Genomic DNA, 25,648 nt, shown 5'->3' with positions numbered 1-25,648 from the left:
GACTTCTTTTGTATTAAAAAACACTTTCTTGTATTGGTTGGATGAAATATGCTAATTTTTTGAGATGGGGATTTTTGTTTTTTTCTTGACTTTTTTGCCGAAATCATCAATATTAAAACAATAAAAGGCTTGAACTACTTCGGTCGTGTGTAATGAATCTAAACTATATGAAAGTCTAATGTTTATCACTACATTACAGAAAATAATGAACTTTATTACAACATTCTAATTTTTTGAGAAGGACTAGTACTTATGGAAGGGAATGGAATTTTATTGTCATCGTCATCGGTATCATTGACAATCACTGACAATTACAAGATGTGATATGATTCGCCCGAAGGAACCGAAGAAGACGACAAAGGCGGACGAGATGAAGCATATGCTTATCAGTTTCCCATCCCCCATACAACTAAAGACGCACATTCAGGCATGGAACATACATCAAAACTGTACAATAACACAATCAACAGTCTGAGTTTAGTAACATAGCGTCCAGTCAAGCAGCTCAATTAATTTCAGGGCGTACGAGCTTGCTGGCCCTGAGCGCTTATCGGTTAAGATATGAGAGTGCTTCAGGAGCTCAGAGTGCGTCTGTACGCGGTGAAGGCTGAGCAGCGAATGAAAGTAATTCATAAAGTAAAGTACTTATAATTCAGTAATAGTTTAAAGAAGAGATTCGCCGACATGAAGTTGCAATTTGATCCGAGAGTATTGATTCCAGTGAAAATCAAAAAAACGGAAACAGACCCACTCTCTAAATTGTGCAGGAAGTGACCCAAAATCAACAGGAAGTTACAGTGCCTTGCAAAAGTATTCGGCCCCTTGAACCTTGCAACCTTTCGCCACATTTCAGGCTTCAAACATAAAGATATAAAATTTTAATTTTTTGTCAAGAATTAACAACAAGTGGGACACAATCGTGAAGTGGAACAAAATTTATTGGATAATTTAAACTTTTTTACAAATACAAAACTGAAAAGTGGGGCGTGCAATATTATTCGGCCCCCTTGCGTTAATACTTTGTAGCGCCACCTTTTGCTCCAATTACAGCTGCAAGTCGCTTGGGGTATGTTTCTATCAGTTTTGCACATCGAGAGACTGACATTCTTGCCCATTCTTCCTTGCAAAACAGCTCGAGCTCACTGAGGTTGGATGGAGAGTGTTTGTGAACAGCAGTCTTCAGCTCTTTCCACAGATTCTCCATTGGATTCAGGTCTGGACTTTGACTTGGCCATTCTAACACCTGGATACATTTATTTTTTAACCATTCCATTGTAGACTTGGCTTTATGTTTTGGATCATTGTCCTGTTGGAAGATAAATCTCCGTCCCAGTCTCAGGTCTTGTGCAGATACCAACAGGTTTTCTTCCAGAATGTTCCTGTATTTGGCTGCCGTCAATTTTAACCATCTTCCCTGTCCCTGCTGAAGAAAAGCAGGCCCAAACCATGATGCTGCCACCACCATGTTTGACAGTGGGGATGGTGTGTTCAGGGTGATGAGCTGTGTTGCTTTTACGCCAAACATATCGTTTTGCATTGTGGCCAAAAAGTTCAATTTTGGTTTCACCTGACCAGAGCACCTTCTTCCACATGTTTGGTGTGTCTCCCAGGTGGCTTGTGGCAAACTTTAAACGAGACTTTTTATGGATATCTTTGAGAAATGGCTTTCTTCTTGCCACTCCTCCATAAAGGCCAGATTTGTGCAGTGTACGACTGATTGTTGTCTTATGGACAGACTCTCCCACCTCAGCTGTAGATCTCTGCAGTTCATCCAGAGTGATCATGGGCCTCTTGGCTGCATCTCTGATCAGTTTTCTCCTTGTTTGAGAAGAAAGTTTGGAAGGACGGCCGGGTCTTGGTAGATTTGCAGTGGTCTGATGCTCCTTCCATTTCAATATGATGGCTTGCACAGTGCTCCTTGAGATGTTTAAAGCTTGGGAAATCTTTTTGTATCCAAATCCGGCTTTAAACTTCTCCACAACAGTATCTCGGACCTGCCTGGTGTGTTCCTTGGTTTTCATAATGCTCTCTGCACTTTAAACAGAACCCTGAGACTATCACAGAGCAGGTGCATTTATACGGAGACTTGATTACACACAGGTGGATTCTATTTATTATCATCGGTCATTTAGGACAACATTGGATCATTCAGAGATCCTCACTGAACTTCTGGAGTGAGTTTGCTGCACTGAAAGTAAAGGGTAAAGTAAATAATATTGCACGCCCCACTTTTCAGTTTTTTATTTGTTAAAAAAGTTTAAATTATCCAATAAATGTTGTTCCACTTCACGATTGTGTCCCACTTGTTCTTGATTCTTGACAAAAAAAATTAAATTTCATATCTTTATGTTTGAAGCCTGAAATGTGGCGAAAGGTTGCAGGATTCAAGGGGGCCGAATACTTTTGCAAGGCACTGTACCTATACGGACCCTAAAAAGGATGCAAAATGAACTCGTTTGCTTGATAGACATCCCATTCAATTAAACTGGGAGGTTCATTCGCCCGATTCCAATCAAAATGGACTGGATGTCGAGCGCCGTCAATGGCAGCCAATGAGTTCAGAAGAAGGGGAGGAGCGAAGCATCCCCATACAATTTCTCCAGAAATCATAATTTTCTATTACAGTTAGTCTGAGTAAAACCAAACATATATAATGCATGACATCTCTGCTGAACACCAATACTTGGAAGCTTTGTCTCGGACCTCATGCCAACTTCCCAAAATATTGTCTTTAATCTGATCGTTAAATATAGTCACCATTTATCTCGCTGGGATAAAATGTTTTAGTCACAACACTTGAATGTGTGACGAAGGCCGGATAATTGGATTGTTGCCAGGAAGTCGTTGCTGGATGTTGCCTTGATATGGTCTACAACCAGCACGGCGGAAGCAATTGGTGGATGATTACACCACTTACGATGATACATGACTCCGATTTGAGCCAGAAGACAATCAATCAGTACCCGAGTTCTAAACTGAATTAGAGCAGCTCCAATGATGTACAATAAAATAGGAGCACTCTACCATTTCAGCACCCTCGTTATGATATTGCTGATAGATTTAGGAATGAGAGTCGGTGCTGCGCTTTATCTTTCCACGAGCCTCCTTCTTTAGGAGTATAGAATCGTAGTTAGTTTTGATCCTTGATGTAATTGGGATCAGCAGAACACAGGATGTAGATTACCTTCTGAAAGTGAGTTATGGGGCATCGTAAATCGTTAATAGGATTAAGAATAACTCGATGCTGTCAAGCCAGAAATATTTGATTGCTGTTGCACCGATGCAGATTCTGTGTTGTATCTGCCGATGCCGAAAATGTGCCGATACTAAAGGTCGACATGTATATGGACTTTTTTCAAGATCGGCCATCGGCTGATATGTAGCCGATATAACTTCAGAATTTATGGTAGGGCTGCAGCTATCGATTATTCAAGTAATTAATGAGTCAACAATTGCTTAGTTTGAATAATTGAGTAATCAGATTACAAACATTTAATGTGTTGGAGAATACATACAAACACAAAAGTGTTTGTGCCTGCAATTACTGTACATTTATTTTGGCCTGATAAGATTGCACTTTCAAAAGAGAATTAAAGTTTCTGAGTTTTTTTCAAACGATGCAAAATTGCAACTTCATTTCACAAGAGCAATAAATACATTTAAAAATAAAACTACCTGAGCTTATCCTCAAACAGGATTTAAAAGAAAAATAAATGAATGAGGATCTAAGTACAACAAAAGTACAGTTAGGTAACTTGCTTTGCAAAAGCCAGCTAGCTTAAATGCTATAAAATGCCAACCTTTTTTTTTTTTTTTTTTTTTTTACCAAAGCGATTAACAAAATGTTTAAACACATATTCCCACAAAAAACTGCTAAATATACTTCTAAACTAATTTTTTTTAAAAATGCATAAACAAACATATTAGCTCAACAAAAAAAAAATACACCTTAGGTCGGTCTTATCAGGGAGCAGCTGGATTTAGCTATGTTAGACGAGTTATGGCATATTCACTGCTGCCACTAGAGGGCAGTGTATCCACCTAAATCAATAAAACGCAAACACTCTTGAAAACAAACCATTAGAACGTCGCTCTAAACCAGTGCTTCTCAATTATTTTCTGTTATGCCCCCCCAAGGAAGATGTAAATGTTTCGCGCCCCCCAAACTCTCTGCCGCCACTGTAAATAGTATAATTTGTCTCTAATAGTACTATTATAAGTACGCCTCTGATTAACATTCTTTTTTTCTATTAAAGAAAAAAAAGTAACAAAGATCAACTTATAATGAAGTATAACTTTGTTTTTTTTTTAAAAGAAAAGAATTAACACACATCAATTTGCCTGAATTAAAAAAAAAAAAAGTCACAGCCGAACTGTAAAAATGCACTCAAGGTACATTTTCACCATTTGGTACTGATAAATAAAATTTGATAAAATCAGTAAATAATAACAAATTCAAATTGATTAGAAACATTAACTCATGAGGACAATAGCCAAAAAATTTGACCGAAAAGACAAAACTGAATAGAAAAAAAAGAGTGTCTTTGGACAGAAGGACAGTTTTTGTTTTCACTTCTACTAGTATCACCACCTTTGCAATTGTGTGGGGTTAATTTGCACTGAGCATGCTAACAGTGCTCACTGGTTTACTGATAAAACATTGACAGAGCGGGACGATTGTTGGCAATATTCGGCACGTTTTCGCTGAAAAACAATCAAACGGCTTATCAATGAGATTGAGGTCTAATATCTTTAAGTGCCGTCTTAATTGTTTTGGCTTCCAGCTGTCCGCTATAATCATTTTTAGACACAGCAAACAGTGGTCTTTCCTCATCTCCCACTGTATTAAAAGTCAAAGCCCAAAGGCAAACGGCCCGAAAAAAGCGCATGCTCTGCGGCCTAGGGAGAACCGTAAGTGAGGGCGGTCGTCGTGACGATCCCAAGCCGAAAATGGCACTTCTCGGGTGGACACGTGACAACCGGAGAAGACAGTGGGTCGCTGCGAGAGTCTGGCCGGAAAACGGCGCACAGCTCTTCATGTCTCTTTTCTGTGTGCTCTTGCACACAAAATTACTTGCGCGCACTCTGAAAATGAGAGCGCCACTGCCACTCACTGAGTGGATGTGAAAGTACACTTTATTCTAGTACGGCAAAAAAAAAAAAAAAAAAAAAAACATGTTCCCCGAGGTCACCTCCGCCACCCCTGACATCGCTCTGCGCCCCCCTGGCGGGGGGGGGGGGGGGTGCACCCCACTATTTGAGAAGTACTGCTCTAAACACATCCTCAAAGCAGCAAAATTTGATTTGAAGCTTTTTTTTAAATCGAATTCGTCAAAGGGGCTCTTGGAGTCTTATCAGTTGTGTTTTCAGTTGTATATGGGGGGTTCTCCGGTGTGCCTTGTGTTGGGACAGGACGTCCCGCCATTTGTTCTGGACTGTCATGGCGACGTGGGCTTGTAGATGTCTTGCCTATCACCTGGTAGTCCACGTCAGTCTTGCTCAGTCAGCTGCATGACACACATTGGGCTTCCATGATAAGAAGGTGTCATGTATCTCTTATGCCCTATATTCTGCTTGTTTTCCTTAAACTATGGTATAAGTGCCATTTATTTCATAGTGGGTTTGTTAGAGTGATACAAACAGTTGATCGGTAAACACGAGAAAAGATACTATTCCCTTCATAAGTAACAACTCTGGCAAAAAGTCTTTTTTTTTTTGTATGGCATGGTGCGTAGCTGGCGGCCATCTTGAGTAGGGCGACCAGAGATTGGAAACTAGATCTTAAAAAGTAAATATTGCACATCATCATTATGTTGTTACTTAGCACTCCTCGACACCGACGACGTCATTTTAGTGCCGATACTGATGCAACACTAAATATGACCCCTCTTAGCAAGCAGTATTCCCAGTGAGGTCATGCCTAACATTCCCAGAGTCTTCAGCGGAACCGCCGTGGTCCGTGTCAGCGTCTGTAATGCCGTCTTCCTCCAAGCATGCGCGATGACCGACTGGGGCCGTGGGAAAGGCAACCACCTACACACTCATGGAGAAGTCGGCCGGGGTCTTCCTAGATAGAATGGAATTAGGTTAAATAAGCAGAAAGTGAGGGAATCTTATTCATGTTTGTTAGTACTTTTGGAGCTTCCATCCCTCTCCACCATCAATTAGGCATGTTGCCCCAAGGCACAAGGCGGTCTTGGGAGCATTCAATTGTAAACATAAATATTAACTACATTTCACATTTTGCCTTGAGAGTTAAGATTAGTGGGAAGATTAAAGTTTGTTCTTCCCTTCTAGCCATAATTTGTAAGTGTAGTAAATTTCTTGATCAGTGATGTATTTTTTTGATGAAGTATTTAGGTCAACAATTTTAAAACCTCACATAACGAATATCTGCATTTCCTCCCCTACAGGAACGAATCTTCCTAACATTATCCAACTACATCTTCACAGCAATCTTTGTGACCGAGATGACCATCAAGGTAAATCTGTCCAGAAGGATCAAACAATTAAAGTTTGTGCTTTGTGATTTTCCTTACATCACTAACTCATAGTGTTGCTGCCCAGTTAAGATGTTATCATAGCTCAGAATGAAATTGCCCAAAGCTTGGAAAATAGCATAGCCTTTTATTTTTAAATCAATTATTTGCATAAAATGGAGCAACAAGATGAAACAACTTTTTATCTTCCTAATACACCTGTGTTATACAAGCCCCAGAACCATAAAGAGTAAATTGTGGTGCTGAAGTTGGAGAAAGCTAACAATTGCAAGATGTAAAATACAAACGATACTCACAATACATATGTTGTCACCATAAACGGATTTTAAGGGGGGGGGGGGGGGGGGCAAAAAGTGTCATTGCATGTATTTGACTTTCCTATATAAACTATAAAAGTTGTAAAGTAATATAACTGCAACAAAAATGAATGAAATGAACAAAAAAATACATTTATATAATGGGTCTGTGACTAGCAACTTCCACGGTCATTTGCTTTGCCTATAATTTTCAACAAAAAAAAGGGGGGAGGGCGATTTTATTTTTCAAATGATTTTTGTCTTTGATTGAATTATTTATTTATTTATTTATTTATTTTTTTTTGATTGAAGGAACTTTTGGGGGGATTGAATGATTTAGACACAAATATACTACCCATAATATAGCCCAAACACAAAAAGGGTAGCTTCAATCGAAGAAAACTTTTTCAATGAAAAATTAACTGTTCAAATGCAAATTTTTCAATCTCAAATATTATTCCGCATTCAAAAACTTTCTATGATTGTAATTTTTCTTTTTAAATTTTGAAGCTTGATATTTTTTTTGAAGCAACTTATTTTTAGATTGAATAATAAAGACAAAAATGTCCTAGCCAAAATGCGGCCCAAACACAAATCAACATTACTTCAATCAAAAAAGTTGCTTCAATCAAAAAATACAAAAAAAAAAAAAAAAAACTATCAAAAAAAAAGAATAATAAAAAGTTTTTAAAATGTAAAATTTTTCAAGTTTCAAATTTATTTTTGCATTCAAACACATTTTTTTTTTTTTTTTTTTTGATTGGAGCAACTTCTTTTTGGGCTACAATTTTTTTTATTTTTTTTTAATTCATTTTTTCATTTTTTGTTTTTATTTTATTTTTAATTATTTTTTTTTTATTTTGATTGAAGCACTTTTTTTTTTTTTGATTGAGTAATAAAGACACAGCTCTTCCTCCATATGGCTCCGCCCAGGGGATACAATTTTTGACTGGGGAAACTACATTGGCACGACACCGGCGGGTATACCATATTCAATAGATAACGATCTTGGCGAAAAGTATTGCCTAAGCAGCCTGATTTAGAATTCCCCTCAAGAATGACGGGAAACAAAAAACACTGATTGTCAACTTATTACTATAAATATTCTTGTAATTTAATTTTATTGCTGACACTGTGTTTCGGGTTCATCAACAAAAAAGTGCCACAGCGCAGCCCATCCCTCCTCCCGCTGCCCAGCAAAGAAGCCCTCGTCCCCCCCGGAATCCAGGGTGGTCCCCCGGGCCACCCGCGCGCCCATCTACCGGCCTTCAGGGATGGCATGAGGGGACGCACCACCAACCCCACGCCCGTCCCCAACCCCGTCCGCCCACCCACCCGGGCCACGAGCTGCCGCCGCAGCCCCCCAGCCGGCACGGCACGCCACAGGGCCCCCAGCGGCCCACCAAGCCCAGGCAGGGCAGGGTCCCCTGCCGTAGCAGGCAACATCCAGCCGATCCACCGCCGCCCAGCCAGCGATCCGCGGCGGAGCACAGGGCGGATACCCAGTTAGAGAAGAGAGGGGAAGGCGGAGGCAGGAGAACGCCGAGGAGGCGACGCGAGACCGGAGCCCCGACCTCCCCCCACTCCCGCAGCCGGCAGCCCAGGCAGAGAGGAGGCCACGCCTCGGGAGCCATGCCATAGAAAAAAAAAAAAGTGTGGGACCCACCTACCACCCTATTACTGTGTCTGCCAGGTTCCCGGCTGGCAGCCATAACCCTGCACCGTGATGGGATTGTGAGGGGAGGGTAGTGCAATGTATGCATTAAAATAGGAGAGCTTGGCTTGGGGCAGTGGGACCGCAGCATGGAAATTCAGCCCAGCTGCCCGTCCCACCGCCCTTTGCCAGAGCTCTCCTGTGGAGTATGATGTGTAAAAAACAAAAAAAGGTGCAGGGATGGCAGGGCCTGCTGTGAGGAGGTAACCGTGAGGACTGTATGGCCCTGGCCTGGCTCAATTCATTTTCAATGGCACATTTCAACTTTCACAAAAAAAAAAAAAAATCCATTCACTGCTTTTTCAACTCATACCTGCAAAAAAAGTGAAAAGAATCCCTATTGGTGACGTGTAATAGCCCCAAAATGCAGAGGAAGTCACCCAAAATTAACTCATGGCCTGCCATTGACAACGATAGGCATCCAATTCATTTAAACCTTCTGTGAATGCTCATCTATCAGTGCCATTGACGGTGACAGACATTCAATGGCGTACCGCAAGCAACACGTCACTTCGGCTCATCATGACATTAGCTACTGTTGCTAAGTAAGGACAAGCCACCGTTTGTCCCTAATAGGAAATGAATGGAAATCGTGTACGAAGGAGATGTTTACAGCGCTAAACCTACCAATTCTCTCCAAAAATGATGCGCCAGGTGCCAAACTGACTGGCAAAGATGTGGAAGAACATAAAAATGTTCATTAAAGAGATGGCTTTAGTGTCGAAGGCTGAAAAAGACGAAAAAAACGAGCCGACCTAAGCATAGCATTAGCTTTTTTATCGACGCGACTGACACTAGCCACGTTTACATGCTGACTTTTATTCATACCGGTTCAAATCATTCCGAATGGAAATTTCACATCAGCTGTTTACATGTCACTTCATCTATTCCGATCCAGCGTTTACATGTGTCTGCCTTTATTCCGAAAGGACGTTTGACAACTGCCGTCTGACATGCGCAGATGAATCAAAACATGGAGCTCGATCGTCAGATCAGCTGCTGTTTTAACTTTTCGAGTGGAAACAAAACTTCAGAATGACACGCCGTTCATTTAAAAAGTTGTGTGGGTGCGCTGTGCGTGTGCTTGGAAGCCATGTTGCAAGTGACGTTACTTACGTCACCGAGTGACGTCACCACGTCAGTACGGAGCATGCGCAGAAAGAACGCAACCAGACACCATTCCGCTTCCCTGTTTACATGATATAATTTTACTTCTAATCAGTTTGGGAAAAGGAATATTCCACCCCTGTGAATCGGAATGAAATTCCATTCGGTTTGGGCCTGTTCATTCCGAATGAGGCGTTTATACGGAACACATTTATTCGGTTTGAACAAATATTCCGATTGTAATTGCAATATTTGGCTCCATGTAAACGTGGCAAATGACATTCTCCTGTTTCAACAAGCTACCCTTTACCATTAGCCCTGTCTTTCTTATCTTTCTTATATATATATTTCATATATCCTCTGGTTGTCTTAAGTCTCTTACCGTTCTTGGGGGTAATTTAGTTAGCTTTTTGTAGCGATCGCAAATGCTACTCAGTGACAGCCAACGAGCACTTTTAATTTTTTCATTGATAACACATCTTAATTCTATAATTTATTTACACTTCCCCCTTACTAAAGTTGTTTTATATATATACATATATAAAAGAAACGGTAACAGTGGCAGTCAAATACCATTGTAATTCTTTTCAGGTCATTCATTGTCAGAAAGAAGCAGTACAGCACAACGTTACGCTAAAAGAATAAGTTAAAAATATAAAAATGGCTTACCTCTTTGTCCTCTGAAAGACCATGCCAACCCAACATAATGTTTTCTGCATATGAAATGTGAATGGATTCTCCGAGCTGGTGTTAAAGTCCGCGCAAGTTGATTTGGTCTTCACATTTTTTCCTCCCGAGTTTTTGGTTTCCGGAAACGTAAGAAGAAACATCCTTCATGTGTCGTAATGTCTAGAGTCATTTCTACATGTTCCAAAAAAGTATTGCGTGATCGGCATGCTCGTTTTTGAAAGATTACCGGCGAAAAGTAGCACAAATGACGTTAAGTCTATGCGAGGGCGGGTCTATAATGTCCCACTTCGGCTTTACTTCCGCTTTACGATGCGACGTCACGGTCTAAAAATAGCCTGCGTGCGGTACGCCATTCCTTTTAACTAGGAAGGGCGAATCATTCGCCCCTCAAAGGCAGTCAACGAGTTCACAATAAATCGACCCAAAAATGCCCCGAAATCTACAAGAAGTGACCCATGGGAGCGGAAGCAAAGCATCCCCTTTTCTAGTTCAAGTTTCAAAACAAGTCTGCCCTTTAGCTCACCTCTTTATTACACCATATATAATATAAATATACTGCCCTCATTGTAGTTTTCTTTCAAATGATGCGACATGCAAAGGGCTGGAAAAAGATGTACGTTGAGGTCAACGCTTGTATCACCTCTTTCCCCGTCCAAATTTCTAATGAGTTGTTCACTTTAAGTACAATGAAAGCAAGAACCTTGTGATGGATATTCATATACATTATTCATATGCAATATGCATATATGTTGCATTGATGAGGATCATTACACTGTGACTTCTTTCTTCCCTTGTTCTCTCATCTCCCAATAGAATGGATGGAATAAAAATAGTTTGGCCTGGTTTCAAGTTTAAGGGGGGGAAAGTCCGGCCATTACTATAATTACAGTATTTCCTGGAAACGACGCTGGTGAAAGGGCAGAATAAATTATGAGCAGGGCCTATTGAACCTTCTATAAAGTTTCTTTCTGAGCCTAAAGTAAACAACCGTCCCAAGAATTCCAATACGAAGTGCAAGTGGGATATGAAAAACATTTCTTTCTTTAAATTGAAGGCCTCAAAACAATATTAGTAAGATATGTTTAGTGTTGCTCCGATACCATTTTGGGGGGGGGGGGGGGGGGGCTCCCGGTATGCATACCAGGGGCGTCACTAGGTTTTTAGAATTGGGGGCTTAGCCCCCAGAAGATACACAGGATGTAAGTGAACGTAGCGTAAAAGCACAAAACTTCACAAACAGCTAACAAAGACTCATAATTGATATATATATTAGTGATATTCATAGTATCTCTAATACAGTGCTGGCCAAAAGTATTGGCACCCCTGCAATTCTGTCAGATAATGCTGAATTTCTCCCAGAAAAAGATTGCAATCACAAATGCTTTGGTAAGAATATCTTCATTTATTTTGCTTGCAATGAAAAAACACAAGAGAGAATAGGGACTAAAAAATCATTATCATTTTGCAAAAAACTCCAAAAATGGGCCGGGCAAAAGTATTGGCACCCTTTGAAAAATCATGTGATGCTTCTCTAATTTGTGTCATTAACAGCACCTGATTCTTACCTGTGGAACATAACGTGGTGCCAATAACTAAATCACACTTGCAGCCATTTAAAATGGATTAAAGTTAAGTCAACCTCTGTCCTGTGTCCTTGCGTGTACCACATTGAGCATGGAGAAAAGCAAAAAGAACTGTCTGAGGACTTGAGAAGCAAAATTGTGAGGAAGCATGTGCAATCTCCAGGCTACAAGTCCATCTCCAAAGACCTGAATGTTCCTGTGTCTACCGTGCGCAGTGTCATCAATAAGTGTAAAGCCCGTGGCACTGTATCTAACCTCCCTAGATGTGGACGGAAAAGAAAAATCGACAAGAGATTTCAATGAAAGATTGTGCGGATGGTGTATAAAGGACCTCGACTAATATCCAAACAAGTTCAAGCTGTCCCGCGGTCCGAGGGTACAACAGTGCCAACCCGTATTATCCGTCACCGTCTGAATGAAAAGAGACTCGACGGCAGGATACCCAGGAAGACCCCACTTCTGACCCGGAGACATGCAAGGAAAAAAACGAGGCCTTCAAAGAACACAGTCCCCAACGTCAAACATGTCGTAGGTTCCCTCATATTTTGGGGTTGTTTTCTGCCTCTGGCACTGGACTGCTTGACCGTGTGCATGGCATTATGAAGTCTGAAGACTACCAAAAAAATTTGGCAGCATAAGTGTGAGAAAGCTTGGTCTCCCTCTGAGGTCATGGGTCTTCCAGCAGGACAATGACCCAAAACACACTTCAAAAAGCACTAGAAAATGGTTTGAGAGAAAGCACTGGAGACTTCTAAAGTGACCAGACCTGAATCCCATAGAACACGTGCAGAGATCTGAAAATGGCACCCTTTAAATCTCAAAGACCCGGACCAGTTGGCCAAAGAAGAATGGTCTAAATTTCCAGCAGAGCATTGTAAGGAACTCAATGATGGATACCGGAAACGGTTGTGCGCAGTTATTTTGTCTAAAGGTGGTGCTACCAAGTATTAGTCTGACGGTGACAATAGTTTTGTCCGGCCCTTTTTTGGAGTTTTGTGTAAAATGATAATGATTTTTTTTTTTTTTTCCATTCTCTTTTGTGTTTTTTCATTGCAAGCAAAATAAATGAAGCTATTACTACCAATGTAATTGCAATCATTTTCTGGGAGAAATCGAGCATTATCTGACAGAATAACAGGGGGACCAATACTTTTGTCCAGCAGTGTATAACCTAATACAGGTAGTCCCCAGATTATGATGTACCCGACGTCTTTTCGACTCTCCGACGCCAGTCTCGTCTGCCATTTTGTCGCTTTTTTTTTTTTTTTTACGTCGGTAAACAGTACCTTGTTGTACATCGTAGTATCTTATTTTTTACTTGTATTTTATTATTATGACTGTTCTGCACTTTGGCGAAATGTGGATTTAAGTATAATGTTGACTTTTGTTTTGTGATGCTTTTATTTTGGCGCATAAAGTGTAGGCTGGTAGTACTTCTGTACTTGAGTATACACGAAGACAGTATGTGCGCACACAAAGAAGAGCACACACGCACATACAAGGAAGAGCACATTTGCTCTCACAGAAAGGTCGCACAGCCGAGTGAGAGAGGGGAAAAATTAGTTTAGCTCGCTGTTTAGCTAGGACTTAGCTCCAATGTCTAGACAAGGACAGTACAATGACATATCATACATGTTTTTGTATTGTTATTTTCAGATTTAGGGGGTGTTTAGAGGTACTTAAAGGGTTAATTCGGATGTACCAGAAATTCGAGTTCGGTCGACATCATAGGAACAGAACTTGTTTGTAACCAGGGGACTTACTGTATAATAATGTAATCAATACAAGTAACAATATTTTTTTTTTTCAAAAGAAGTAATGCAGATAAATTACATCAAAAAAAGGATTGTTTTCAAAAGATTTGCGTTTCACTATTTTGAATATACTCTTATTGCTACGTGTCGTTGTCCTTTTTGTTTCCAGATTGTAGCTTTGGGTTGGTGTTTTGGTGACCAGGCCTACCTGAGGAGCAGTTGGAACATTCTGGATGGGATGTTAGTGATGATATCTGTTATCGACATCCTGGTTTCTTTCATCTCCAACTCGGGTACCAAAATCCTCGGTATGCTCAGGGTGCTCAGGCTGCTGCGTACGCTCAGGCCTCTGCGGTGAGTCACATTTTTGTTGTTGTTGTTGTTGAACATTGATGAATTTGGCCCACCCATCAGACGCAAATATATTTAAAACAATGTCAATCGTTTGTGCTACGTTTGTGCTGTAAAAAGTTTCATTTGTGCTATCGTTTTTGAGATATTGAGATATTATTTTTGAGAGATGACGTCACGCAACTGCCATTTATTGCAAAATGGACCCAAAATGGTGCCATTCGTTTATGCTACGTTTGTGCTGCTGTCATTTTATCGAAATTGAGATATTAATTTCGAGTGATGATGTCAATCACAGTAAAACAAACGTAGCATAAATGATTGACACCATTTTTAATCAAAGTGGGGGGCTGATTAATATCTCAAAAACAATATCAGCACAAACAAACAAAAATTCTGCACAAACGAATGACATTGTTATATACATTTCCTTCTGATGGGTGGTCCAACTTCACATATGTCAATTAATCACATTTTCAGTGGTCATAGTGCCATTGTGGTGGATGGGGTTCGATTCCCACTCCCCTCATTTCAGGAAGGGCATCACGCAGCGCACGACAGCTCTAAATGCTAACTATCTCCATAATAACATTGGAATAAGTTGGATCACACAATAGTTACCGTGAAGATCTGCAAACATTTTTTGACATCACTCTCCTGCTCCGTCACTGGAGCAGGAGAGTGCTAGCTGTCACTAGCGAACTTGACACATGTACGCTACTCGTCTCATCCCATCTTTACTGTTCATTTTGCTTTTGCTGCTCGTTTTGTGAAATATCAACAGGGCTGTCCTTCCCGTTAATATTCCGCTTAGGTTCAAATTGGAAGGGCAGAACCGACGACATGTTTATGTAATTAAAAAGTGACAAAGTGGAAGGCCGGCAGCATACCCATGTGACATCACCGCCCTGCGACGTCAACAACAATATCGACCTACTAGTTAAAATAATTTTACAAATTTTATTAAAACGAAAACATTAAAAGGGGGTTTTAATAAGAAATTAGTATAACTCATACAAACATTTATCTTTGAGGAGCAACATGTCTTTCTATACGTGGTTCCCTTTAAAAGCCTGCAGCAGAATTCTTTGCAAAGCATGCGCCTTCCTCTATTTAATCCCCACATGGAAATAAAACTGTCAGTATTACTGTCAGGTTAGTAAGGTCTTAGAGTCAGATTAGAAAGTATCTTTTACAAGAGAAATTTGTGTAACATTTAATTTGAGGGGGGTTCAGCAAGACCATTTTTCAGTAGAAATTAACCTGTCAAAATCTACATGTCTAAAATTGTATTTGGCACGCTGTTTGAGGGTAGGCAGAGAGAAAGACAGGGAGCGACAAAAAGAGAGGACAGGAAATAAATGGAGAGCAAAAAGCGTAGTTTCGTGGATTCAGCAGTGTCATTGTGGCGCCAGATGAGTTGCGAAACAGCATTGTCAAAATTATCGCGTTAACGGGCGGTAATTAATTTTTTAAATTAATCACGTTAAAATATTTGATGCAATTAACACACAAATGCCCCGCTCAAACAGATTAAAATGACAGCACAGTGAAATGTGTACTTGTTGTGTTTTTTGGAGTTTTGCCGCCCTCTGCTGGCGCTTGGGTGCGGCTGATTTAATAGGCTTCAGCACCCATGAGCATTGTGTAAGTAATTATTGACATCAACAATGGCGGGCTACTAGTTTATTTTTGGATTGACAATTTTACAAATTTTATGAAAACGAAAACATGAAGAGGGGTTTTAATATAAAATTTCTAGAAGTTGTACTAACATTTATCTTTTAAGAACTACAAGTCTTTCTATCCATGGATAGCTTTAACAGAATGTTCATAATGGTAATGCCATCTTGTTTATTTATTGTTATAATAAAGCCGCTGCCTAAGGAGACTTCAGCGATTGAAACCAATTTTTCCCAAACATTTTAAGTCAGGTGTGTGCCCAATCACTGATGAGTGGTTTAAAGCTGCCCTGCCCACTATAAAACACACACCATGTAAGAATTGTCTCCATGAGAAGCATTGTCTGATGTGCATCATGGCTCGGTCAAAAGAGCTGTCTGAAGACCTGAGATCAAGGATTGTTGAGTTGTATAAAGCTAGGAAAAGATACAAAACCATCTCTAAAAGTCTGGATGTTCATCAATCGACAGTCTGACAAGTTGTCTACAAATGGAGAGTTTGGCACTGTTGCATCTCTCCCACGGAGTGGCAGCCCACCAAAGAGTTCAGCGCAGAATACTCAGAGAGGTAAATAAAAAATAGAACCCTAGAGTGTCTGCTAAAGACTTACAGAAATCACTGGCACAGACCAATATCTCTGCACACGTCAACTTTATGTAAAACAATGGTCAAGAATTGTGTTCAGGGGAGGACTCCACGGAGCGAGCCACTGCTGTCTTAAAAAAAAAAACATTGTTGCTCGTTTAATGTTCGCAAAAAGGCACTTGGACACTTTGCAGAAGTTTTGGCAAAATATTTTGTGGACGGATGAAACCAAAGTTGAATTGTTTGGAAGTAACCAAAAGTCGTGTGGAGTGAAAATGCAACACCTCATCCCCACTGTGAAGCATGGTGGAGGGGTCATCATGATTTGGGGCTGTTTTGCTTCCTCAGGGCCTTGACAACTTACAATCATTAATGGAAGAATGAATTCAAAAGTTTATCAAGATGTTTTGCGGGAAAACCCGAGGCGGTCTGTCAGACAGTTGAAGCTAAAAAGAGGATGGATGCTGCAGCAAGACAAAGATCCAAAACACAGAAGTAAATCAACTTCAGAATTGTTTCAAAAGAACAAAATACATGATCTGGAGTGGCCAAGTCAAAGTCCCGACTTGAACTGCATTGAGATGCTGTGGCATGACCTAAAGACAGCGATTCATGCCAGACATCCCAGGAATCTGACTGAACTACAGCAGTTTTGTGTAGAAGAATGGGCCAAGATTAGTCCGGATCGATGTGCCAGACTGATCTGCAGCTACAGGAGGCATCTGGTTGAAATTATTGCAGCCAAAGGGGGGGCCACAAAATATTAAATGTGATGGTTCATTTACCTATTTTCCCCCTTCTGTCATTGTTTGTTACTATCTTCAATAAAATATGAAAACCTATAAATGTTTAGGTGGTTTTAGTTAAAGCAGACACTGTTTTTTCATCTGTGTAATTTTGACAAAGATCTGATCAAATTTGATGGTGATTTTTTTTTTTTTTTTTTTTTTTTTTTTTGCAGAAATGTGAGAAATTCCAAAAGGTTCAGATACTTTTTCATACCACCGTAACTCAACAATTTCCAACATATCCAATCTGTCTTTTGTCAAACACCACCGGGCAGGTTTGAATTTCAGCTTGCTCTCTTCTGTTGTTTGATTGCAACCGACTGGGCGTTTGAATTAAATATGAGGTCGTCTGTGTTTTCCCCTCGAGCACTAAAATGCAAGGGAGCTCACCCTAGCGGACTGTACCGATATGCTTGATCTGAATCGTAATCAATCAACAGTCATTTATGTGCACGTTGGCTGTCATCGATTAATTCTAGTTCGCGGTTTATGATTGTTCACCACTGTGTGTTTTAATTAAAAGTTCACCGCGTTGTGAGGTGGTGCATGAAACGAGAAAGCCTTGACGCTCTTCTGGACAAATGTGCTTCTCTTTGTGAATAATGCATGAGCTCTAATAACTAAAGGCTTGTAAAGCAGGTACTATAGGTATGTCCCAATCTGGGTAGTAACCCAAGCTGAGATTGATCCTCGCGCTCTACTTAAAGTGCCTACGACAGGATAAAAGAAAGTCTTTAATAGCATTATTATGTGATTTAGAATCGTATTTTGAGACGATTCGACTATATACAACAATTTGGCAAAGCGCAGATGACGAGAAATTGGTCTTTTAATCTGCAGTTTAGCCACGCCCATCATTGTCGGGTTCGAGCATCCCCCACAGGAGGATGACGTTTGAAGTACTTTTCCCCAACAGCTAAATAAATGGTATGGTCATCACAAATAACAGTCTTGTGCTAAATGAATATGAAGTATTAAAAATGCATTTATTCAGTACGACACAGCAAAATTACCCCATAATGGTCAAAACTGTCAACTTCTTTCACGATATTTTATGCCACTGGAGTTAGTCCGGCTTTTGTCATTTCCCTGTCCCGGCTTCAGAGGGCGTGAACAAACCAGGAGGCGTGACAGCTAGCCGATATGCTAACACACACCCTCGGTCCTTCGCGTGCCCGCCGAGAGAGCGTGTAACGTGTGGCAGGGCAGGGCAGGATGAGTGCATAAAAGTAAAAAAGTGAGCAGACTTCCACTTATGTATGGAGCCACCCGGGTGCCAGGATAGAAAAAATAAAAAATCATAGCTAATCTGTACCCACAGTTTACTAATCTGTACCCACAGATTACTAAACTGTACCCACAGATTAGTAAACTATACCCACAGATACTAAACTGTAACCGCAGTTTAGCAATCTGTACCCACAGTTTACTAAACTGTGCCCACGGTTTACTAATCTATACCCACAGTTTAGCAATGACCCGGAAACAGTAGTCACCAATATTTGGCGGGGACTCAGAGTCCAAACGCCGAGGGACCGACCAAGCAAGCATCTGTACCATTTGCCCTCGGCGAACAAAGGGGTTTTGCCAATTAGTAAACTGTGGGTACAGTTTAGTAATATGTCGGTACAGATTAGTAAACTGTGGGTACAGATTAGTAAACTGTGGGTACAGATTGCTAAATTGTGGGTACAGTTTAGTAATCTGTGGGTACAGATTAGTAAACTGTGGGTACAGATTAGTAAACTGTGGGTACAGTTTAGCTATGATTTTTAAATTTTTTTCTACCCTGGCACCCGGGGGGCTCCGTATTGATGCACTTTTAATTCACAAAAAAAAAAAAGAAAAAATCCAGCTCAACCACTCGTCACTAGAAAGTACAACGGACCACGTAGACTTGATCACACTTGACTCCCCAAAAAGTAGGTAGCAACTGAAGAAGAAAGTGAACATAAAGAGGCTCCACCGTGTGGTAGATGTCCAAAGGAACAAAGATAATCACAGAAGTGACCATTACAAACACTATACTCGGCTCAAATTTTTCCACCCCATCAGAAATTGCGACTTTTCCAAGTTTTGTGAGATTTTTCACTTCGAAAGGCGAGAATAAGACCTTAAAACATCACTCAGTTCGGGTTAGTATTAGTATAGTATTAGTATTAATACCAGGGATGCTAATAATTGTGACACACATTATTTGATGTCAAATAATTATTTCTTTATGTGGGATGTTTCCCCACTGAAAAAATGCACTTGTAGTGAAGGTTTGATTTTTTTCTTTTTTCCATTAAGGTCCCATATTATTTGAATAAAAAATATATATATACATTAGAAGCTAAAAAACACATCTTAACCAGTGGTGCCAATAATTATGGATGGCACGGTAGGTAAAATACATATTTAGGAGGAACTATTTAAAGAGTATTTTGTGTGCTCCAGATTTTATTTTGTTACTTCCGGTGTCCAGTCATGTGAATTTGCATATTAAGCTTAATATTTAGTTCCAACTGTTTCCAGATTTAGCATTTAGGATATAGGATATAAATTTAGGATTTAAATTAAATATTTAGTTGTGGATTTAAACAATCAGGTCCAAAACTTCTTATTTAAAAATAAATATTTAATTTGCTAAATAATGTTGTAAATGTGCAAAAAAAAAGTGACACTAAAATTTTCACACCACGTTTTAAACAATGGCGCTAATTATGAGAAAATGTTGTAATTTTGAGCATGTGCTGCTTTACAAACAGCGCCCCATACCGCAAGGGGAACATGGGCGTGTTTACAGTATTCTCTGCTGATGAAAGTATGATGCGCCTGCTTTGTGGAAGCGAACGCCTCCACAGTCATCCGTCAAGCCTTGGAGTAAGCAGCAAAATGTGTCATTAAATCGAATGTCAGGCAACGACGCCTAGATTGCATTGGCAGTTAAGTCAAGAAAGCTTTTTAGGTTTTTCTCAGATTGATCTAAGCATCATTGTGTTGTTTTGGAGGTCAAGTGCTGACAAACGGTTGGTTTAGCGATAATTCCCCCCTAAGGTTGACCCCTGTCGGCTTAGCCTTTGAGCTCATCAATCACTTCATGTTAATGAAATTAACCCCAAGCTTTCACTGGGCAGTTAATATGTTTGCTGTGTTTCTGACCCGATGACTCGAGTTGACGAAGGCGACTACTGCCTGTGAACTCACTGCTTGATTAAAATGCAAAGACTGATTGGTGTCACAAAAATAGAATGTAATAACCAAAGGCTGAAATTTTAGAAGGGGAAATAGGAAACTAGTAGTTGCTTCATTTTTTATTCTCTGTATACTCGCTCACCGTACTCCCTCTCTTGTTTCCGTCTTCCTGAGTCGCTTAATTACATCCAGTGTTTACACAGAGGGAGCAAGCCTGCTGCTTATTGCCCTACTTGTTGTTCCCATTTTTCGGTGTGAGGGATGTGTTACTGGAGGAGAAAGAGTATTCTGTAGTGTGTTCAGGTGTTGTCTGTAACAAGTTTTTTTTGTATTGCTCATCGAATAAGGGCACTCCTTGCAATGCTCTGATATGAGAAAGGAAAAAACTAGGGCTGTCAAAATTATCGCGTTAATGCCCCGCTCAAACAGATTAAAATGACAGCACAGTGCATCGAGTGCAATGTCCACTTGTTACTTGTGTTTTTTGGAGGTTTGTCGCCCTCTGCTGGCGCTTGGATGCGACTGATTTTATGGGCTTAAGCACCCATGAGCATTGTGTAATTATTGACATCAACAATGGCGGGCTACTAGTTTATTTTTTGATTGAAAATTTTACAAATTTTATTAAAATGAAAAAATTAAGAGGGGTTTTAATATAAAATTTCTATAACTTGTTCTAACATTTATCTTTTAAGAACTACAAGCCTTTTTATCTATGGATCGCTTTAACAGGATGTTAATAATGTCAATGTCATCTTGTTGATTTATTGTTATAATAAACAAATACAGTACTTCTGTACCGTATGTTGAATGTATATATCCATCTTGTGTCTTATCTTTCCATTCCAGCAATAATTTACAAAAAAAATATGGCATATTTTATACATGGTTTGAATTGCAATTGATTACGATTAATTTTTAAGCTGTAATTAACTCGATTAAATATTTTAATCGTTTGACAGCCCTAATTGAAACACAACAAATACCAAAAGAAATTAAAGACATTGAGCAGGGAGAAAAAAAAGTCTAGACTTGCTAATCTTCACATCTTTCCCCCCAGTCTTTGTTCTCGTAGCATGTTTTCCCCCGAGTAGACGATTGAGTGATAGCAGTGTCAATAGCACATTAAGAGAGGACAAGGGATAATAAGGAGCCAGGGATGACCGAGGCCACTGATCGATAGCACTGATCAGAGAATAACGAGATGGTGGCTGAATCTCATCAGTTTGCGCATCACTGCCTCACTAGAAGTCTTTTGAAATGTGCGAATGAACGCTATTTGACACAATGAGAAGTGAGTGACCTGCTGTTCCTAATATTGGCTTTCACTGTGTGGTCTAGTGTAATCAGCAGAGCCCCGGGTCTCAAGCTGGTCGTGGAGACCCTCATGTCTTCACTGAAGCCCATCGGCAACATTGTGGTCATCTGCTGCGCCTTCTTCATCATCTTTGGCATCCTCGGTGTACAGGTAAGTGGCACAATTGAAACTAAAAATGCATTACATATTTGCTTGGGAGAACAACTGATTGATAGAATTGTAGTCCCTATGGGGGGTGCGCTTCCGTACCCTTGGTCTGTTTCCGGCCCTGTCCGCCTCCCTGGGACGCGGCGGCCGCCGCTGCCCCCCAGCCGGGGGGTTCATCGACGGGGCCTCTTGGGGCCCGCGGGGCCTTGCTGTACCTTGCCGGTAGGGTGGACGTCCCCTGGCTTGGCGTGGCGCCTGCTCAGAGTGTGGGGTGGGTGCTCGGTGGGGCGGTCGCGGAGGCGCCGTGGGTGGTCTGGGGCGGGGATTGATCAGGGCCCTAACGCTTCTTCCACCCTGCGGCCGGTGGTTCTGGTGGACGGGGCCACGCCCGCGAGAGCCTGCCTCTTAACTCACGCACTTCGGCACTGTAAATATCTTTCACCCTGGCACTTACATGCTCATACATTTCTCTGGGGAGAGTTAACACGATAATTTTGACAGCGCTAATTTTCACCTTTCGTATCCTGAAATTCCTTTGGTAACAAGAGGCAATTTTTTCTTGTTGAGGTGTGTCTTAACCTGAAGATTATGTTTGTAGGGACGTTCTGAAGGAATCTGCCCTTCTAGCCGGACCGCCGAAATCGCGGCAGCCGAACCACCGGACCCACACTGGCGCAGATCCAACGAGCCGGGGCGGCGGGACTCGGCAATTTGGCCAGAAAGGCAAACTCCGCGTGTCACCTTACTCTTAACCCTTTGTACTGACTCAATTTTGAAAGGTTTAAAGAAAGCTCACCGAAAACAAGTTGACAATTTATTCGGATTGACAGAGATCAAAACGGCTAGACAAAACAGAAACACTCAGGCGGGGAGGCAAGGTCACCGAATCATACGTGAACAAAAGATTCCCGAGAAAAATGACAAAGATTAGTTAAGCATTCAGTCTTTTGAAGGCTCTCGCGAGGGGGGGGCCATGGACAGGACCAAGCGCGTGTTTGGGATTATTGTCTGTTTGTGGATTGGACAGGAGGATTCGGGAGTTACTGTTGTCCGGGCAACGAGGGTAGTGGATTTTGCCACGTCAGCGTCAAAGGGGCTTGGAGTCTTGTCAGTCGTGTCATTAATTGGATATCGGGTGTTCTCCTGTGTTCCTCGTGTTAGGACAGACCGTACCGCCATTTGTTGTGGACTGTCCGGGAGAATTGATTGCGAGACTTGGTGGTGCATATGTGGGCTTGCCAGCGTCAATCTTGCTCAGTTAATTGTATGACGCACGCGCTGGGCTTCCGTGATAAGCAGGCGTTGTATAACTCTTATGCCCTATATTCTGTTTGTTTTCCTTAAAGTATGTGCTATTTAATTTATATTTGGTGTGTTAGAGTAATACAAACAGTCAAACAGTAAATACAAGAAACGATACTATTCCCTGATTGATTATATTGTGTTAGAGTAATGCAAATAGTTAGAGGGTGTCTACGAAAAAAAGGTACTATCTCTTTCAGTTCGTAAGTAGAGGTACCACTTATGTCTATATTCCGTACCCCCCCCCCCCCACCCCCCACCCCCCAAAAAAAGTGGCATCGGAACCGTACAGTAATCAGTTTTGCAGGGACAAAAATGGTATCAGTGCTACATTTTCTGACCTTTTAGCGTGATGCTAATACTATTTTGCAATTTTAGAAAGTAAATAATGCTTTCACAACACAATCACTCCACCTTCCGCAGTTTTTTTTTTTCTTTTCGACATTGTAACTCATTTAATATGGCAGTTACGCAGGCTTACCTGACCCATCGTGGTTTCATGGAATACTGCCCAAGGACTAATCTGTAGAACGAGCACAACGCCCTTGGTGTCATTCAGCCGTCTATTTATCTACCATCGGCACGTTTATAGCGTAGGGACGGACCCTCTTAATATGGCGGTGTCACGGAAGGTTAATACTCCCGCGTGTCGCTGATTGGATGTTGTTGCTCATTAAAAGGCTTTAGTACAATCTGGAAGCAACAGCTTTGACCTTTTAGAAAAATGTTGACAGTCGTTAATTATCCACTGTTTAATTCAAACATACAAGTAAATGTTGTATTACTCCGTTTCCCTGTGTTGTGACCGATCTATTATTTTTGTAGGTTTAAGTAAAGGCCAAGAAGACCTCTGTGAAGCTGGCACCCCCACACAAATTTATAGAAAAACTATGTCTTTTGTTTGTGCTCATTTGTGCTGAAGTTTTTTTTTTTTTTTTATGCTGCTATCGTTTTTGAGATATTAGCCATTTTTTTTAATAGGTCAATCTGAGGTCAACCAGCCCCCCATTTTGTATAAAAATGGTGTCAATCGTTTGTGCTACTAACATTTTTGAGATATTGAGATATTAATTTCGAGTGATGAGGTCATGCAGCCCCCCATTTATTATTAAATGGACCCAAAATGAAGCAATGTCATATGTACAATGTTTTATCCATATATCTATTTAGCTATCAGTTCGTCCATCCATCTTTCACACTAGGGATATACCCGATCTGATCTCATGGTCCGGGCCCGATCACGTCATTTTCTGTTTCGGCAGATCCTCAAAATGGGGTGATTCAGTTTCGCGTGCAAAAACGTGTGATCTGGACATCAAGAAATCCTATCTGCTTACTATGAATATCATGGATCCAGAGTAGTTCACAATATTTTCCGATGATCTCATCAATGTTTTTTTCTTTCCCTCTCCAGCTCTTCAAAGGGAAGTTTTTCGTCTGTCAAGGAGAGGACGTGAAGAACATCACAAACAGGTCTGATTGTTTACAAGCCAGCTACAAATGGGTCAGACACAAGTACAACTTCGACAACCTGGGGCAGGTCAGGACTCCGACGTTGTACTGTTACTTGGCTTTCAATCCATGCATCAATGTCAAATGTTCTCATTGTCAGGCCTTGATGTCTCTATTTGTTCTGGCGTCAAAAGACGGATGGGTCGATATCATGTATGATGGACTCGATGCTGTAGGAGTCGATCAGCAGGTACTTATCATCCTCTGAAGCAGGGATGTCAAACATTGTTCTTCCTGACAGGCACCTTATACCACACATATAAAATCGCATGCTTTTTATTTTGTAAAACCACTGTAAAGCCAGAAATTTGTGATATACAGTTGTGGTCAAAAGTTTACATACACTTGTGAAGAACATAATGTCATGGCTCTCTTGAGTTTCCAGTTATTTCTACAACTCTGATTTTTCTCCGATAGAGTGATTGGAACAGATACTTCTTTGTCACAAAAAACATTCATGAAGTTTGCTTCTTTTATGACTTTATTATGGGTGAACAGAAAAAAGTGATCAAATCTGCCTGGTCAAAAATATACATACAGCTGCGCTAATATTTGGTAACATGTCCCTTGGCCATTTTCACTTCAATTAGGCGCTTTTGGTAGCCATCCACAAGCTTCTGGCAAGCTTCTGGTTGAATCTTTGACCACTGCTCTTGACAGAATTGGTGCAGTTCAGTTCAATTTGATGGCTTTCTGACATGGACTTGTTTCTTCATCATTGTCCACAAGTTCTCAATGGGGTTTTGGGAAGGCCATTCGAAAACCTTAATTCTAGCCTGATTTAGCCATTCCATTTCCACTTTTGATGTGTGTTTGGGGTCATTGTCCTGTTGGAACACCCAACTGCGCCTAAAACCCAATCTTCGGGCTGATGACTTTAGGTTATCTTGAAGAATTTGAAGGTAATCCTCCTCCTTCATTATCCCATTTACTCTCTGTAAAGCACCGGTTCCATTGGCAGCAAAACAGCCCCACAGCATAATACTACCACCACCGTGCTTGACGGTAGGCATGGTGTACTTGGGGTTAAAGGCCTCACCTTTTCTCCTCCAAACATATTGCTGGGCATTGTGGCCAAACAGCTCGATTTTTGTTTTGTCTGACCACAGAACTTTCCTCCAGAAGGTCTTATCTTTGTCCA

At 40.8% G+C, this 25,648-nt stretch overlaps 1 protein-coding gene across 16 annotated transcripts in view; it reads left to right on the top strand.

Annotated features, from left to right (window-relative positions):
- Positions 1-25,648, top strand: part of cacna1g (calcium channel, voltage-dependent, T type, alpha 1G subunit) — a 340,555-nt gene that overhangs the window by 253,395 nt on the left and 61,512 nt on the right. For all 16 annotated transcript variants that reach the window (XM_057825943.1, XM_057825945.1, XM_057825957.1 and 13 more), the window contains 5 exons: positions 6,414-6,482; positions 13,814-13,998; positions 21,570-21,696; positions 24,410-24,535; positions 24,608-24,697. In XM_057825943.1, coding sequence (XP_057681926.1) covers positions 6,414-6,482; positions 13,814-13,998; positions 21,570-21,696; positions 24,410-24,535; positions 24,608-24,697 — 597 coding nt within the window. The remainder of the gene's footprint in view (positions 1-6,413; positions 6,483-13,813; positions 13,999-21,569; positions 21,697-24,409; positions 24,536-24,607; positions 24,698-25,648) is intronic.

This window comes from Corythoichthys intestinalis, chromosome 21 (assembly GCF_030265065.1).
Source record: "Corythoichthys intestinalis isolate RoL2023-P3 chromosome 21, ASM3026506v1, whole genome shotgun sequence".
NCBI classification, from domain to species: domain Eukaryota; kingdom Metazoa; phylum Chordata; class Actinopteri; order Syngnathiformes; family Syngnathidae; genus Corythoichthys; species Corythoichthys intestinalis.
Note: the sequence above shows the minus strand (reverse complement) of the source record. Positions and strands in the feature narration are given on the sequence as shown.